The 15,553-nt window shown below is 49.2% G+C and overlaps 1 protein-coding gene across 9 annotated transcripts in view; it reads left to right on the forward strand.

Annotated features, from left to right (window-relative positions):
• CEP250 (centrosomal protein 250) overlaps positions 1 to 5,881 on the forward strand; it is a 60,203-nt gene extending 54,322 nt beyond the window's left edge. For all 9 annotated transcript variants that reach the window (XM_010342663.3, XM_074406438.1, XM_010342665.3 and 6 more), the window contains 5 exons: positions 2,029 to 2,142; positions 2,325 to 2,483; positions 2,924 to 3,025; positions 3,927 to 3,986; positions 5,275 to 5,881. In XM_010342663.3, the coding sequence (XP_010340965.1) occupies positions 2,029 to 2,142; positions 2,325 to 2,483; positions 2,924 to 3,025; positions 3,927 to 3,986; positions 5,275 to 5,538 (699 nt within the window). In that variant the 3' untranslated portion in view covers positions 5,539 to 5,881. The remainder of the gene's footprint in view (positions 1 to 2,028; positions 2,143 to 2,324; positions 2,484 to 2,923; positions 3,026 to 3,926; positions 3,987 to 5,274) is intronic.
• Positions 5,882 to 15,553: the final 9,672 nt, after the last annotated feature.

Genomic DNA, 15,553 nt, shown 5'->3' on the forward strand with positions numbered 1-15,553 from the left:
GGCTAACTTGACAGTGAGAGGCATCATCTTTTTTGCCAAGAGAAGCCCAGTCCAGTTTTCCAGGGAAATCAATTCTCCATCCTGGTCCCTTGACTGAGCCCCAGGGAACCCCAGACACAGCCCCCCAGAGAGTTCCTTCTGGGAACTCAGAAAGCTCTGCTCTTGATGAAGGGCAATATGAGGAGAAGAAGGTCAGTCTGTGAACTGTGGAGTCCAGTTCCAGGGTTTAAAATGCAGTAGTGTTGTGTGACCCTGGGTAAATGCCTTTACTCTGACCTTCAATTTCTCATCAGTAAAATAGGCAACGGTGGTATGAAATGGGATATGTATGAATTGCTTAGGAAGAAAGCACTTAGTAAGTGGAACTCCTTTCCTGTGTTCAGGTGCATTCTTACAGACACAGCAAAAGTAAGGTATGTAATTGGGCAGGAGGGCACTTCCCACCCATACTCTTGGGTTACTAAGCAGTATTCACTCAATAACAACCCAGTCAGAGTCACTTCACCCACTGCCTCCTCCATACACACAGGAATGTCTGTCAGATGCAGTCCTCCATTGTCGTGGGACCATTTCATTTTAAGTGTTTTACATGCTAGGCACTATAACACTCACTTTGTTTTACAACTACCCTGAAAAATAGGAACCGTTACCGTCCTCGTTTTATAGTTGAGGAATGACAGTTCAGAGAGGTTAAGTCCTCTTTGGATTGGTTGAAAATCATGGCCAGGTGCAGTGGCTCACGCCTATAATCCCAGCACTCTGGGAGGCTGAAGCAGGCAGATCACTTGAGCCCAGGAGTTTGAGACCAGCCTGGGCAACATAGCAAAGCCCCATCTCTTCTAAAAATACAGAAATTGCGCCGGGCGCGGTGGCTCAAGCCTGTAATCCCAGCACTTTGGGAGGCCGAGGCGGGTGGATTACAAGGTCAAGAGATCGAGACCAACCTGGTCAACATGGTGAAACCCCATCTCTACTAAAAATACAAAAAATTAGCTGGGCATGGTGGCGCATGCCTGTAATGCCAGCTACTCAGGAGGCTGAGGCAGGAGAATTGCCTGAACCCAGGAGGCGGAGGTTGCGGTGAGCCGAGATCGCGCCATTGCACTCCAGCCTGGGTAACAAGAGCGAAACTCCGTCTCAAAAAAAAAAAAAAAAAAAAATACAGAAATTAGCCAGGTGTGTGGTATGTACCTGTAATCCCAGCTACTCAGGAGGCCGAGGCAGGAGAACCGCTTGAACCTGGGAGGTGGAAGTTGCAGTGAGCCAAGATGACACCAGTGTACTCCAGCCTGGGTAGCAGAGTGAGACTCCATCTCAAGAAAACCCTCATAAATGGCAGGACTGGAATGAGATCTGAGTCATCTGCCTCTAGAGCTCAGACTGTATCACCAAGCTCTTCCTCTCTCGTAGGCAACCTGCACGCATCCACTTTTTTTCTCTTGTTTGTCTCTCTTCTTGACGGATAACATTTATAAACCACAGGGCGCCTAGAAAGTATCTAGGCTTCCCCACTTACCCACAGGGTACTTAACCCAAGCATGAGGCTTCCCCACTTACCCAGAGGGACTTAACCCAAGGGCTTGATCTGTTTCATGGTGCACATAGTCATTTTGTAAATGAGGAAATTGGGGTTTGGGGAGCACTTATACTTCAACCAGAGTCATATAGCCACTGAGTGATGACAAAGCACCCAGCCCTGTGTGACTCCAGAGCCCATGGTCTTCCCAAAGCACATCAGTGCTCTGAGTCATTGCTCAGCCTTCTAGGAGATGTGCAGTGAACTGGAGGCTCTGGTCCTAGCTCCCTTGCTAGCTCACCACATATCCTTAAGTAGAGTCGAGGCCCCTCTGCTCCTTTGTTTTACCCATCTGTGAAATGAAGGTTCTGTACTAGAATGACTCAGAGCCTCTAGGAAAAAATAAGACAAAAGCCTGAGGAGAACATTGAACCACTGTTTCTGTGGAGGGTGGGTGGATCTGGATATGAGGTTGGCAAGGGGTGATTTTGCTCCATACCTTGGTACCCTAGGACGAGCTAGAGCTCACCAGACGGGCTCTGGAGAAGGAGCGGCTACACAGCCCAGGTGCAACCAGCAGAGCAGACCAAGAGTCCAGAGGGGAGCAGGGCATGCAGCTGGGAGAGGTGAGCTGGGGGCTCAGGGGAACAAATGGCCCAGCAGTGAGCTCCTGTCCCGGGGTTTGTCCCTTTCCCTTGGGACCTGGGTTCCTGAAGCTTAGACCTGCCAGATTGGTCTGTATGCCCTCTGTCTGTTCCCTACTTGTCTTAGGGGCTGCCCAGGTGAGATTCACAGGTCTTTCCCACAGGTCTCAGGAGTAGAGGCTGAGCCTAGTCCTGCTGGAATAGAGGAGAAGCAGCCATGGAGACAAAGGCTTGAATACCTGCAGCAAGCGGTGGCACAGCTAAAGATTGACAGGAGCAGGCTGCAGCGCCACAATGTCCAGCTGCAGAGCACCTTGGAGCAGGTGACCCCTTTTCTGGTCTAGTGGGCATGAATCTCCACTTCTCATGCAGCCCCTAGAGCATAAGCTCAGTAAACTACAGCCTGTGGGCCAAATCCAGCCTGCTGCCCATTTCTGAAAATCGAGTTTTATTGGAATACAGCCATGCATTGTCTGTGGCTGCTTCCCTGCTATGGCCCACAAAGCCTAAGTACTTACTACAGGAAAAGTTTGCTGGCCTTTGCACCAGAGGCCTGAGAGGCTGGCCCTGCCTCGTCTGTCCCAGGAGCACTTCTTTGCACTCAGGGCTACCCTAGCTGTGCCCTCCTCAGCCAGGGGTTCTCTTCCCATGGTTACTGTCCCCTCATATACCCTCACAGGCACTGGCCACCTCTGAAGAAAGGCAGCTCTACTCCAGTCACAGAGCCAAGCCAAGCCTTGATTTCTTATTTGCACCTTGGCAGGTGGAGCGAGAACGGAGGAAGCTGAAGAAGGAGGCCATGCGTACAGCCCAGGCAGGGTCCCTGGAGATCAGCAAGGCCACGGCTTCTCCACCCACACAGCAGGTTTACCCATTTTCCTCTACTGCAGCAATAGAGAGCCCAACCTCAGCCACCAGAAACAGCCCTCCTCATTGCATATCACAGGCTGACAGCACTTCACTAATCCAGAGAGCCCCTCCTGACTGCCCTATGAGGAGGAGGCCCAACATTGGGGTGGCATCAGGGCTAGTGACCCTGCTTTCTGAGGGACTTAGATATGTGCACTCCCAGACCAGTGCCACCACTGGCCCAGGAGCGGGACTTATGGGCTCTGCTCAGGATCCCTGGTGTATGGGGGTTGTATGGCACTTGTCAGCTCCTGGTAAGCCTAGGAGCGTGATCACAGCTTGATATCTTAGACCTTTCTACAGTGTTGAGTTTACAGGCTTAGGGGTCCATGGTCTTCCCTGGAGCCAGTGTCCCTTTTTTGGGTAAAGGGCTCAAGGAAGACTCCCCATACCAGCATTCTTTTAGGTGAGGTATCCCCACCTTGCAGCCTGGCAGGGAGGCACTGTTTATGGGTGGCTGAGCACTAGCTCTCTATACCCTGTCCTTTAATGAAAGTTCTCAAGTGCAGGCACTATGTCTTCCTCTGTGCATCCTTAGCTCACACCCCAGGGCTACCACAAAGCAGATACATGGTGTACTTCTATTAAATAAAAACATGCCTCAAAGAAGCAAATGCCATCCAGGCCTTTTGGATGATTTGTGTCAGGTCTCCATGGGCATTGCCCCTTGTGCTGGTGTGGGGCCTCTCCTTGCCCCAGGGCCTGCTGCCCCGTAGAGGTCCAGTCTGAGTTCAGATGCTCCTGGCCCATAGCCTTTGCCCAGACCCCAGGATTGTGAAAAGGTTCTGCAAGGAAACTTGCAGAAGCCCCAGAGTGAGAAGGCCTATTCCAACAAGAGTGCTGTTTGTCTTCTTTAGGATGGGAGAAGAGGACAGAAGAACTCAGATGCCAAGTATGTGGCCAAACTGCAGAAAGAGGTATGTTCTGGGTTTTCTAAGCCCATATTCCCTCCCTTGTACTCAGGCCCTTTGTACACCTCCAGCAGGGAGAGAGGAAGTTCCTGCCTTCAGACAACCTCAGTCTCCACGGGAGCCAAGAAGAGTCTCAGTCCCAACCCCATCTCTCATATGCCTAAGGGTGGGAGTGGGGAAGAAAGCCTGGTCTTCCAGATCCATACTGAGCAAGGGAAAGGAGAAGAAAGAGGGCTGAGGAGCAGGCAGAAGATTCTAGGAGGACAGGTGGGAGCAAGTGAAGCCGTCCTGGCCTCCCTGCCCTCAGAGGTGCCCTCGCAGGCAAGACTGTTGCCAGCGCCCCAGGCAGAGAAGCCAGGCAGCAGCAGGCTCCAGGCCACACAGCTCAGCTTGAGCCACCACTTGCAGAGAAGTGACTTGAAGAGCCTTCCTGCCTCTTAGGCCTCACTTAAAAGTCCACTCTCCCTTTCAAGGCCCAGGAGTCATAAGAAGTGTTACCTTTTTATTTCTGAGCCTATTTCAGAAATCAGTAGTCGCTACTGGCAGGGCCTGACTCTGTAGCTAGACCTAAACTATTGCTTTGAATTCTATTAAACTCAGAATGCTTTTCTATTCTATTAAAAAGTCAGAGCTGGGGCACAGTAGCTCACACCTGAAAGCCCAGCACTTTGGGAGGCCAAGGCGGGCAGTTCACCTGAGATCAGCAGTTTGAGACCAGCCTAGCCAACATGGTGAAACCCTGTCTCTACTGAAAATACAAAAATTAGCCAGGTGTGGTGGTGCACACCTGTAATCCTAGCTACTCAGGAGGCTGACACACAAGAATCACTTGAACCCGGGGGCAGAGGTTGCAGTGAGCCAAGATTGCACCACTGCACTCTAGCCTGGGTGACAGAGCAAGACTCCATCTCAAAAAAAAAAAAAAGAAAAAGAAAAAAGTCAGTCAGTGGTTATACATGGTTATATATTGTTATCAGCCTCATCAAAATGTACACTTAAAATCTGGGCATTTTTCACCACATGTAAATTATCTTTCAATGAAGTTGATGAATAGCTTTGTTATTTTCAAGCTCCCTATTTGAGTCACATGTGCAGCCAGGATTGAGAATTACTGGATTCTGTCGTTCCTAAGGGCCCTTTCCCTAAACTCTCTAAAGCCTGTTTCTGAGATTCGTGTATGTGGTAGAGTTGATTCAGATGCTCAGACAGTAAGTGTCACAGGAACAGAGCAGGAAGAGCTGTAACAACTTGAGGGCCCTCAGCTGCTCTCCCTCTTGGTTTTCCTGCCCACCAGGTGGCCCTGCTGCGAGCTCAGCTGACTCTGGAGTGGAAGCAGAAGCAGGAATACATCGCCCGCTCATTACAGACCAGCCGTGAGCTAGCAGGCCTGCACCACAGCCTCTCACACTCACTTCTTGCCGTGGCCCAGGCCCCTGAGGCCACTGTCCTGGAGGCAGAGACCCGCAGGCTGGATGAGTCCCTGACTCAAAGTCTTACATCCCCAGGGCCAGTCCTCCTACACCCCAGCCCCAGCACTACCCAAGCCACCTCCAGTTAGCAGCCGCAGCCAGGACCACACAGACAAAAGACTGTACTCTGGTTACCGCCCCTCTGCACACATACAGGTTTGCCAAAGGAAAAGCCTGGCTCTGTTAGGCACCTAGGAGCCCCAGCTCAGCTGGTGTTCCCAAAAAGAAGGAAACCTGCAACACTGTGAGGGTCCCACCTCACCTGGGAATGAGGCAAATTGCATTTGCTTGCTACGTACGGAATCACCCAGAGGAGTGCCTTGCCCTGGCTAAGGGACACCTACTGCTTCTCGTCTAGAATTTCTTTTCCTAGCATTTCACCACCTCCTTCAACTTCCCTCTCAATAATAAACCCTGGGGCCTTTGCATTCATTTTCTGCTGCTGTTTCCACTTGTGTAGCTGGGCGGCAGCAGCACATCAAGGGAATTGATGAGGGAAGAACTTGCCGGAGATTCCTGTCGAGGTAGCATGTGTTTATTGTACACCATGCTCTGTTATAGGAGAGGGTCTCAGAAAACACACAAGACAAAGCCCCTGCCCACAGAGAGCCCACAGTCCAGTTGATGAGAACAGATTAATACACATTTATGAGTCAGAGGCAATTCTTGTACTGACTAGAACTGTAGGAATTCCAGGGGCTGAAGAAGGGAGGCAGGAACCGACCCTTGAAGGATGGAGTGGAGTCGGGGGTGTTGCCAAGCACACGGTGAGAAGACTGGTCTGTCTGTGGCAGGGGGTTGGGGCTGAGCTTGGGTGGGTTGAGAGGGGAGATTATGGAGGGTTAAAAGAAGTTCTAGGGCCTCAAAAACAGCGTTGACCTTCAGCTAAAGACAGAATCTCTGAGTTCAGAAGCTCCACATGGCCTCATTCCTCTTCTACTCTGGGTAGATGTCCTTGAGGTATTCCATCCTGTCCCGACCTGCAGGACGACAAGGGCCCGAAGGGAGGGAGTGGGGATGGATGGGCAGGAGACTCGAGAAATGGAGACAAGACAGGAGTCTGATCAAGTCTCGTTTATTGTTGCTGAGCTCACAGCTTAAATAGGCCAGGCAGGGGGGCGGGGCAAAGGAAGCTTGCAGTTGGGAAATTGCGGCCTGGTGTGCCTCGTGCCGCTACCAGCCTCGTGCCGCCTCGTGCCGTCCACGGGCTGGACCTGAATCATCAGGACTCGAGCCTTCCACAAGCGGCACCTGGGCTCTCTTGGCCCCAGGATTTGGCCTGCTGCTCACAGCCTCCCACACATCCTGGGCATATCAGCTGGAACCGACCTGGTCCCCTGTAGTCCAACCATGTGTCAAGGCAATTAGGAGGTTGGACCATGGTGGAATTCCTCACCCATGAACTGGTCCTAGTGGAGGCTGCACGGAACTCAGCTCACAGGCCTAAGACCTATTGCTGGCAGCCTCCTAAAGCCTGAAAATTGTTTTATTTTTTAGAGACAGGGTTTTGTCCTGTCTTCCAAGCTGGAGTGCAGTAGCACAATCACATCTCACTACAGCGTGAAACTCCTGGGCTCAAGTGATCCTCCCACCTCAGCCTCTCAGAGCACTGGGATTATAGGCGTGAGCCACCATGCCCAACCAGACCAGTTTTCTTTAAAGAAGCAGCCCATTACCTTCCTCTGGCACTCCCAACATAATCTAGAAATCCTCTTCCCTAAGCCTGGGGATGGAACTGAGACCTAGCTAAGAATGTTGGGGGTATGAGAGCAATACCCACTCAACCAGACCTAATTAGGGGCTCAGCCCCGTTAAGTCTCATTACACCACACAAAGTGGCAATGGTGTTTACAGCAGCTAGAGCTTTGTTCCAGAAACCCACACTTGCAGCTCAGCAACAGATGCTTAGTGAAAACTTCCAAAACCCTAGAAATGGATCTGGGGACCCAGAAATGCTATCCTGGTTTCTACTTCCAGTCAGATACCCTGTAGCTTAAAATCCTTACCTGGCCTCTAGGCCACTTCTATGCTAGGAGTTGTTGAGGACAAACAAGACTTCTCTTGGTTGATCACTTGTTAGGTCCTCCAGCCCTGGTTCTCGGGCTCGGACTGACAGCGGAGCCCAGTTTTTTACCCTGGAGTTTCTTCTCAGCATCATTTTCTGTAGGTCACAAGCCAGGGCCTCAGGCCCAACATACCTTCTGGGCATCAGAGAGGTTCTAGCAAATGAAAGACATCTTAGAGGCTGCCAAGCAGGGTCTTTATTCAGGACTAGACTAACCTGTATTTGCTCTTCTTTCCATCCAACCCTCACGAGACTCCATTATAGATCTCAGCCTAGGGTTTCCCCTCCCAACCAGATATTCAGAGCAGGGTTGGCCTTCAAGTGTAGACTGTGCTCTTGCTGTTATACTCGTGCTTCTGGACGATCTTCCACTCTGGCTTTTTTTTTTTTTTTTGAGACAGTCGTTCTGTTGCCAGGCCGGAGTGTAGTGACGTGATCTTGGCTCATTGCAATTTCTGACTCCCAAGTTCAAGCGATTCTCCTGCCTCAGCCTCCCAAGTAGCTGGGACTACAGGCACACACCACCACACCCAGCTAATTTTTGTATTTTTAGTAGAGACAGGTTTTCACCATGTCAGCCAGGATGATCTCGATCTTTTGACCTCATGATCCTCCCACTTTGGCCTCCCAATGTGCTGGTATTACAGGCATGAGCCACCACACCTGGCCTCCACTCTGGTTTTCTAAAGTACACTTTCCTTGCCACACCTGGCTAATTTTTCTATTTTTAGTAGAGACAGGGTTTCACCATGTTAGGCTGGTCTCAAACTCCTGACCTCAGGTGATTTGCCCACCTCAGCCTCCCAAAGTACTGGGGTTTCAGGTGTGAGCCACCACACCCAGCCGACAACTGCTGTTTTTATCAGCTCCAGACCCAAAGAGACCTGAAGTGGAGAACATGAAGGAAGGACTATGTGTCATCTGGGGGGGGACCCAACTTTGCCTAAGGGAATGAGACCAGAGCTTCCTTTCCTAACCTTGTCACATTTAGCAGGGCATAACCAGAGTGGTGAGTCCAGCAAATGGGAGGATCCATGTGGGAAGTGAAGGTTAGAGCTCAGCCACAGAGGTTATCTTCTGCAGAAAACTTTCCCTCTTATTAATCTTATCTGCTTTTTTTTTTTTTTTTTTTTTTTTTTTTTTGAGACGGAGTTTCACTCTTGTTACCCAGGCTGGAGTGCAATGGCGCGATCTCGGCTCACCGCAACCTCCGCCTCCTGGGTTCAGGCAATTCTCCTGCCTCAGCCTCCTGAGTAGCTGGGATTACAAGCACGTGCCACCATGCCCAGCTAATTTTTTGTGTTTTTAGCAGAGATGGGGTTTCACCATGTTGACCAGGATGGTCTCGATCTCTCGACCTCGTGATCCACCCGCCTCGGCCTCCCAAAGTGCTGGGATTACAGGCTTGAGCCACCGCGCCCAGCCAATCTTATCTGCTTTGATAGAAGCTGGTACTGGCTGGAAAGGCCTGAAACCAGAAGGGGACAAGAGTCATCAGAGGCTGGCAATGTTCTTGTTCCCAGGGAGTGCTGGGATCTGGCAGGTGCTGCCCCTGTTCTCTCAAGGAGCCTGCATGCTTTGTGTGTTAGAGTGGTGACCATCACCTCCTAACCCAATGACCTTTGCTCCTCTGCTTCCCACATGGGACTGCCAGCACCCTGAAGACAGAAAAGCTGTCTGACGTGAATGTACCCATTAAAGAAGGAGAAGCTGGTATATGTTGGGATAGGGAGGGTGGGGAGTCTACAGTTACAGGCTGCACAAGGAGGGCAAGATCAATGTTGATACCAGAGTGCCAATGGCTGGCTGTGCCAGGCCTGGGGCCCCCACCAGTCATACCGCCTGATAAAACCATTGCAATCCACACTCGATGTGCAGGCTTCAATGACAGCCACAGCACATGGGTATTCTCATGCAGGCCATGAGTATTCCGGGTGCTTTAAGTGCAGGGAGGTTCCATTGCTCACATTATTCTCAACGCCCAGAACAAACCCTGGTTCATTCTACAGAGATAGGAAGGCACTGGGGCTCAGATTGGTGCTGCTTCCCACCCTTACCCTCCTGCCCCCACTTGAGCACAGTGTGGTGCTCAGCGATGGTTATCCTATATCCCAAATACACATGGCACAGGACTGGCAGAGTCGGATCTTGGGGTCTAGCTGTGGACTGGGGATCGGTTAGGGTAGCTTCTTGACCAGCTGGAATTGGGTTGGGTGTCCTGGCATTGGTGCCTATGGAGAACACAGGCTGCTTATCACACCCCTAGTTCCAGTACCAAGGAAAGGCTGGAATCATTGCAGCTGGAGGCCCAGCAGAGGAAGGGGTCAAGGAAAGGATGTAGCCCCAAGCCCAGGACTGAGCATCCACCGGCCTCTGGAGATAGGGTGGTCTCCAGTTGCATCAGGACTTCAGGACCCATCCAAAGCGCTGATTAAACCAGGCAGACACACCCTGCTGGTGAAGGCAGGCCAAGCAGATGCAGGGCTGAATTGAGCAGCCACAGAACCTCTGCAGCTCTTGGGCTAGCAGCAGGACTTCTAGAAGTACCTCAGGAGTGGGAAACCCCAGCCACAAAAGCAGCGAGCTGACCTCAGGCCTGAGGCTTTGCCTGCAGGCCTCATCTCAGCCCATGGGACAGATCTCTGGTTGTCTTAGTTTGGCCTTGGGGCAGATGACACCTTCAGCTGTCCAGCCTGCAATACCTCACCTCCTGCCTTCTGACCCACTACCCTGCAGAGTAGGGGAATGGGGCCAGGGGACAGGGGCAGGGAGAAGGAAGAAGCAAGAGCTGCCAGTATGCTCCAAACCAAGAGACCCCTCCACGTGATTCTGGGCACAACTGAGGAGCGGTGCAAGCTCAACTCTGCTCACCACACTTAAGAAGCAAGCAAGGGAGGAGGAGGGGCAAAAACATGGGATCCTGAGGCCTTTTTACCCCCTCTACCCTGCTGGAGGTGAGGCTTCTTTGGACTGTGCTCCTGGCTAGCTGATCTTACCCAATTCATTATATCAGTAGTCTGGTCACAGGGTAGACACTCTGATCTCTTAGCCTTTCGTTGCCAATGGTACCAGTTCTACATATGCCCTTATAGGGCCTGAACCTTGGCTCAGGTAGGCAGGTTTGGAGGTAAAATATTGAATGGATCAGGGATCGGAGGAAAGATGCGTCTCTGCCAAGGCTGTGTGATGTGTCATCTGAGAGAGTGGGTACCCCTATTCTCAGCACATGGCCATTTATTTAGAGGGAGGGAGGGGGATGAGAATTTGTATTCAAATGTGATTCTTTCTTAATTACTACTAGGTGTTCAGATGAAGGAATCAGGGAAGGCTGTTATTCGGTGCCAGACTAATAATCCACACATTGCCCCTGCACCTCCTGTCTTAGTTTCCTAGCAAAACCTCCTCTGTCCATGAATATTCCAGCCCTGCAGGTCAGATTGCTGGCCAAGAGTAGTCTTACATTCTAGCTGACTGATAACCTTGGCCTCTGCTGTTGCATGTGGTTTGATGATTCATGCTGGAGCCTCTGGCTATAACTCTCTTTCCTGTATAAGGGGCCATCTCTGAAGTTTGTCTGCCCAACTCCAAATAAAGGAACTTGGTGAATGAGATAGGCTAGCTGCTGCTCCTGCCCCAGCTCTTCAGTCATCTGGGCAAATGCTGATTAAACAAAGCTCCACAAGGAGCTCTGAGAAGGAGCTCACCTCTAGGCACACAGAACCTGGACACAGATAAATGTTTGCAGAATGACCCGGATGTGCAGAAGAGACCCACTGGCTGCTCTCGATGAGGCCAGGGAAAGAGTCAAACAGAGCATATTGGACAAAGAGAGGGCTTAAGGGTCCTTTGAAGTGTTTGCCAAGCCAATTGGATGCACAGGATTTATAGAGTTGAGGGGTACATCCAGGAGCAATGGCAGGTGTATCAGTTCATTCAGGTTAAACCTCTGAGCAAACAGCAAAAACATCAGCCACAGGTAAGCATAAGCTCAAACCCCCCGTTGAAGGCTACATTCTTGTCACACAGAGCAAAGCACGTGGCAGGTGGCACACTAACTCAGACACCAGGCACTGGGAAAAGTGAGCAGTCATGGTCACATCCCCCTGCCCTCCATCCCCTCCTCAACTGTCCGCAGCATGCCTCCTTCCAACGCTGTAGCTCTTGCCTCCCTCTGGACCTAATCAGTCCTCAAGGGTGCCCTTCTAAAGGCGGGGCTGGAGGCTAAGGGGAGAGGTGCCATTCAGTGTGTCCCGTGGCCTCCCTGGGGATAATGAAGGAGTTGATGCCCAATAGAGTCCTTCACCTTGGCATTCTGCCCAGGGCCCAGCTGTCAAGGGAAGGCTTGGCAATCAAGGGTGATGGAGATAAGAATGAAAAGGGGCACCAACCTGTGCCAAGGCTGGCATGGTGTATATGAAAGGAGAGCTGCCTATTCATAGCATAGGGTTGTCAAGCTGGAGGCAGAGAGAAAAAAGGAAGAGCTTTTTGGTTCCTCTTGAGGGTAGAATCTACAGGAAAACTTTGTAATAGGGTTAAAAGTAAATTTGCCGGCCGGGCGCGGTGGCTCAAGCCTGTAATCCCAGCACTTTGGGAGGCCAAGGCGGGTGGATCATGAGGTCAAGAGATCGAGACCATCCTGGTCAACATGGTGAAACCCCGTCTCTACTAAAAATACAAAAAATTAGCTGGGCATGGTGGCGTGTGCCTGTAATCCCAGCCACTCAGGAGGCTGAGGCAGGAGAATTGCCTGAACCCAGGAGGCGGAGGTTGCGGTGAGCCGAGATCGCGCCATTGCACTCCAGCCTGGGTAACAAGAGTGAAACTCCGCCTCAAAAAATAAATAAATAAATAAATAAATAAATAAATAAATAAATAAATAAATTTCCCATCTCTCCAAACTTTATTTGATAGACTCTCTTGTCATCTATTTAAAATGAAACAAGTGCATGCAAGTGGTTAGGAAATTTTAGCTAGGCATGGTGGTGCATGCCTGTAGTCCCAACTACCTGGGGGGCTGAGGCAGAAGGATCACTTGAACCTGGAAGTTCAAGGCTGCAGTGAGCCGAGATTGTACCACTGTACTCCAGCATGAATGATAAAGCAAGACACACACATTCCTCTATTATGGTTTCGCTTCTATGGAGTTCACCCAAAGTTCACAGCAGCCTTGCTGCTGATTCCCCCAGAGAGGGTGGGCTACTCTGGCTCTCTATACCTCCCGCTTAACTGTAAATATAAACATAACAAAAATTGGCATAGCATAAATCATTACTGTTATTAATATGTAAGGTGTAGTACACTGAACAGACTACATGGGAATTTTATGTTTAAGTTGTATTTAATAGCAGGCATCACCTTCACAGTGAAGGCAAGTTAGATCTACAGTATTGTGGGGTAATGCTCAGAGCCTCAGGAGGGATGGCCGGCTGGACACATCCCTGATGTTTGTTGGCCTTGCTGTGACTGTGTTTGTCATAGGTCATTCTCCTCTGAGGATCTTACCTGTCATTGACTATTCAATTATTTATTTAGGTTCGGTATTACAATCAACATCATTTTTAGAGGCTTAATGGTTTTGTAAATAATATTAGACCACACGTCACTGAAGAGCATATGTACCCACATACCTTATTTCAGCTTCAGTCTGTAACTTTTGTTAGGACTGATATTCTGTGTGTCTTTGTTTTGTACAAACGCCTTTAATTTTAATACCTATTTTACTGTCTGGAATTTTATTTTATTTATTTATTTATTTATTTTTTGAGACAGAGTCTCACTCTGTCACCCAGGCTGGAGTGCAATGGCACGATCTTGGCTCACTGCAACCTCCACCTCCCAGGTTCAAGCAGTTCTCCTGCCTCAGCCTCCTGAGTAGCTGGGATTACAGGCACGCGCCACCACACCCAGCTAATTTTTGTATTTTTAGTAGAGACGGGGTTTCAACATTTTGGCCCGACTGGTCTCGAACTCCTGACCTTGTGATACACCCGCCTCAGCCTCCCAAAGTGCTGGGATTACAGGTATGAGCCACTGTGCCCGACCTGTCTGTAATTTTAAATAATGCAGTTTAGCTTGTAAGTTTTTACTGTTTAGATTTCTGCAAATATGGACTGTTGTATATAACAAAAACAGAATAATTACACAGATAACAAGTATCATAAACAGCCAGAAGGCATGTCTCAGAATTTCAAAAGGATTAAATCCCTGTAATTAACCCAATATCTTTTTTGCTATTTTTGTAGGGTCCTTTATATCAAGGTGTGCTTATTGTATTTTATCAATTTTCTGATGTAATTTTTTTTTTTTTTTTTTTTTTGAGACGGAGTTTCACTCTTGTTACCCAGGCTGGAGTGCAATGGTGCGATCTTGGCTCACCGCAACCTCCGCCTCCTGGGCTCAGGCAATTCTCCTGCCTCAGCCTCCTGAGTAGCTGGGATTACAGGCACGTGCCACCATGCCCAGCTAATTTTTTGTATTTTTAGTAGAGACGGGGTTTCACCATGTTGACCAGGATGGTCTCGATCTCTCGACCTCGTGATCCACCCGCCTCGGCCTCCCAAAGTGCTGGGATTACAGACTTGAGCCACCGCGCCCGGCAATTTTTTTTTTTTTTTTTAAAGACTGGGTTTCATATTGGTCAGGCTGGTCTTGAACTCCCGACCTCAGGTGATCCACCCACCTTGGCCTCCAAAGTGCTTGGATTACAGGTGTGAGCCACCATGCCCAGCCTTCGGATGTACTTTAATTAAGTCACTAGTTAAATTATAACAACCTTGAGCTCCACAAAGTTGTTTTTTAACTGTTTTTCAATTCTATTTTGTATAATTTCAAATTACAGCGATCACACAGATAGCAATATAATTACTGTGACATCTAAATCTTTGTCTTAATCTTATTGTCTCCAGTTCATTTTTTATAAACACAGTGGCTGTCTCAAGAGCTGCCAGTCTGGCCTCTAACCTCAGAGCAATATTCTCCTGAGTGGCCGTAAGTTGAGAAACATTTGATGTTAATTGATTTACATAATGGGCTGTTTGAGTAGTTTAAGAAAGTGGAATGGCAGTAACTGTAGAACTGGCAATAATTTGTATCAATGTTACAGTACCAAGAATCAATAACCTCAGCACTCATTTACATCGAGACAACATTTTTTTCATTGTTGCAACACTGCCAAACCCCTATTCTCATACCACTCTTGTTAAATTGACAGGAATCATCATATATACAGGCTGCTTTAACAGCAGTAGACTTTGTTCCTTATTATAAGTAGATACACAAGAAGTAAGATTACAGTTTATACAAGACACATAAAATTTCCCTCCATATTGGGTTACATTGACCTCCCCTGTTACAATCACATATGGGCTAGGAACACAAGCCTTTAGTCCATACATGTCATTTGTAAATATGCTGGGAAAATCGACATAGTCCATGGCAGCGACCAGACGCCACAGTTCCTTTTGCAAAGTCCCATAGTTTGTTGTTAGAACATTGCGGACGAAGGCTCTGAATGACATGTCTTCTGGGTACCCAGCACCATTAACTGTATTGTGAGACTGCTCACACATTGTCCAGTTTTTAGAAAGATTATGCTTTACAGGGAGCACACTAGCACAGTCCTTCCACTCTGGAAAGCCTTTAAATTTTATCCCAGTCTTACTGTGGCTATATTTCATGGGGTGTGTATACCTGAAATATTATGCGTGTTGCTTGGAAACCCCCATTTACTAATCTTGGACTGGTAACGAAAAAGGTTCCAAGGTCCTGAAAGATTGGCTTTCCTAATAGTGGCTGCTGTCGTTTTATTTTTTTGTTTAGTCTTTATACAACCTGTTTGCTCCATCATGGAGGCACATAAAGGAGTGTCAGCAGTCCGTTCAGTGTAATTATAATTTCCATAATAGGAGGAGGGCTCCGGAGCTCTTCCTCCAAGTATCCATGTGTCGTTTACTAACACAGGAGCTGATTTACTTGCCCAGGTCACTGGCTGTAAAACTAAGGGCTCTGGGACAAATGCCCGGCACACGTCTGCTCCCTCA

Source organism: Saimiri boliviensis, chromosome 9, assembly GCF_048565385.1.
Source record: "Saimiri boliviensis isolate mSaiBol1 chromosome 9, mSaiBol1.pri, whole genome shotgun sequence".
In the NCBI taxonomy this organism is placed as follows: domain Eukaryota; kingdom Metazoa; phylum Chordata; class Mammalia; order Primates; family Cebidae; genus Saimiri; species Saimiri boliviensis.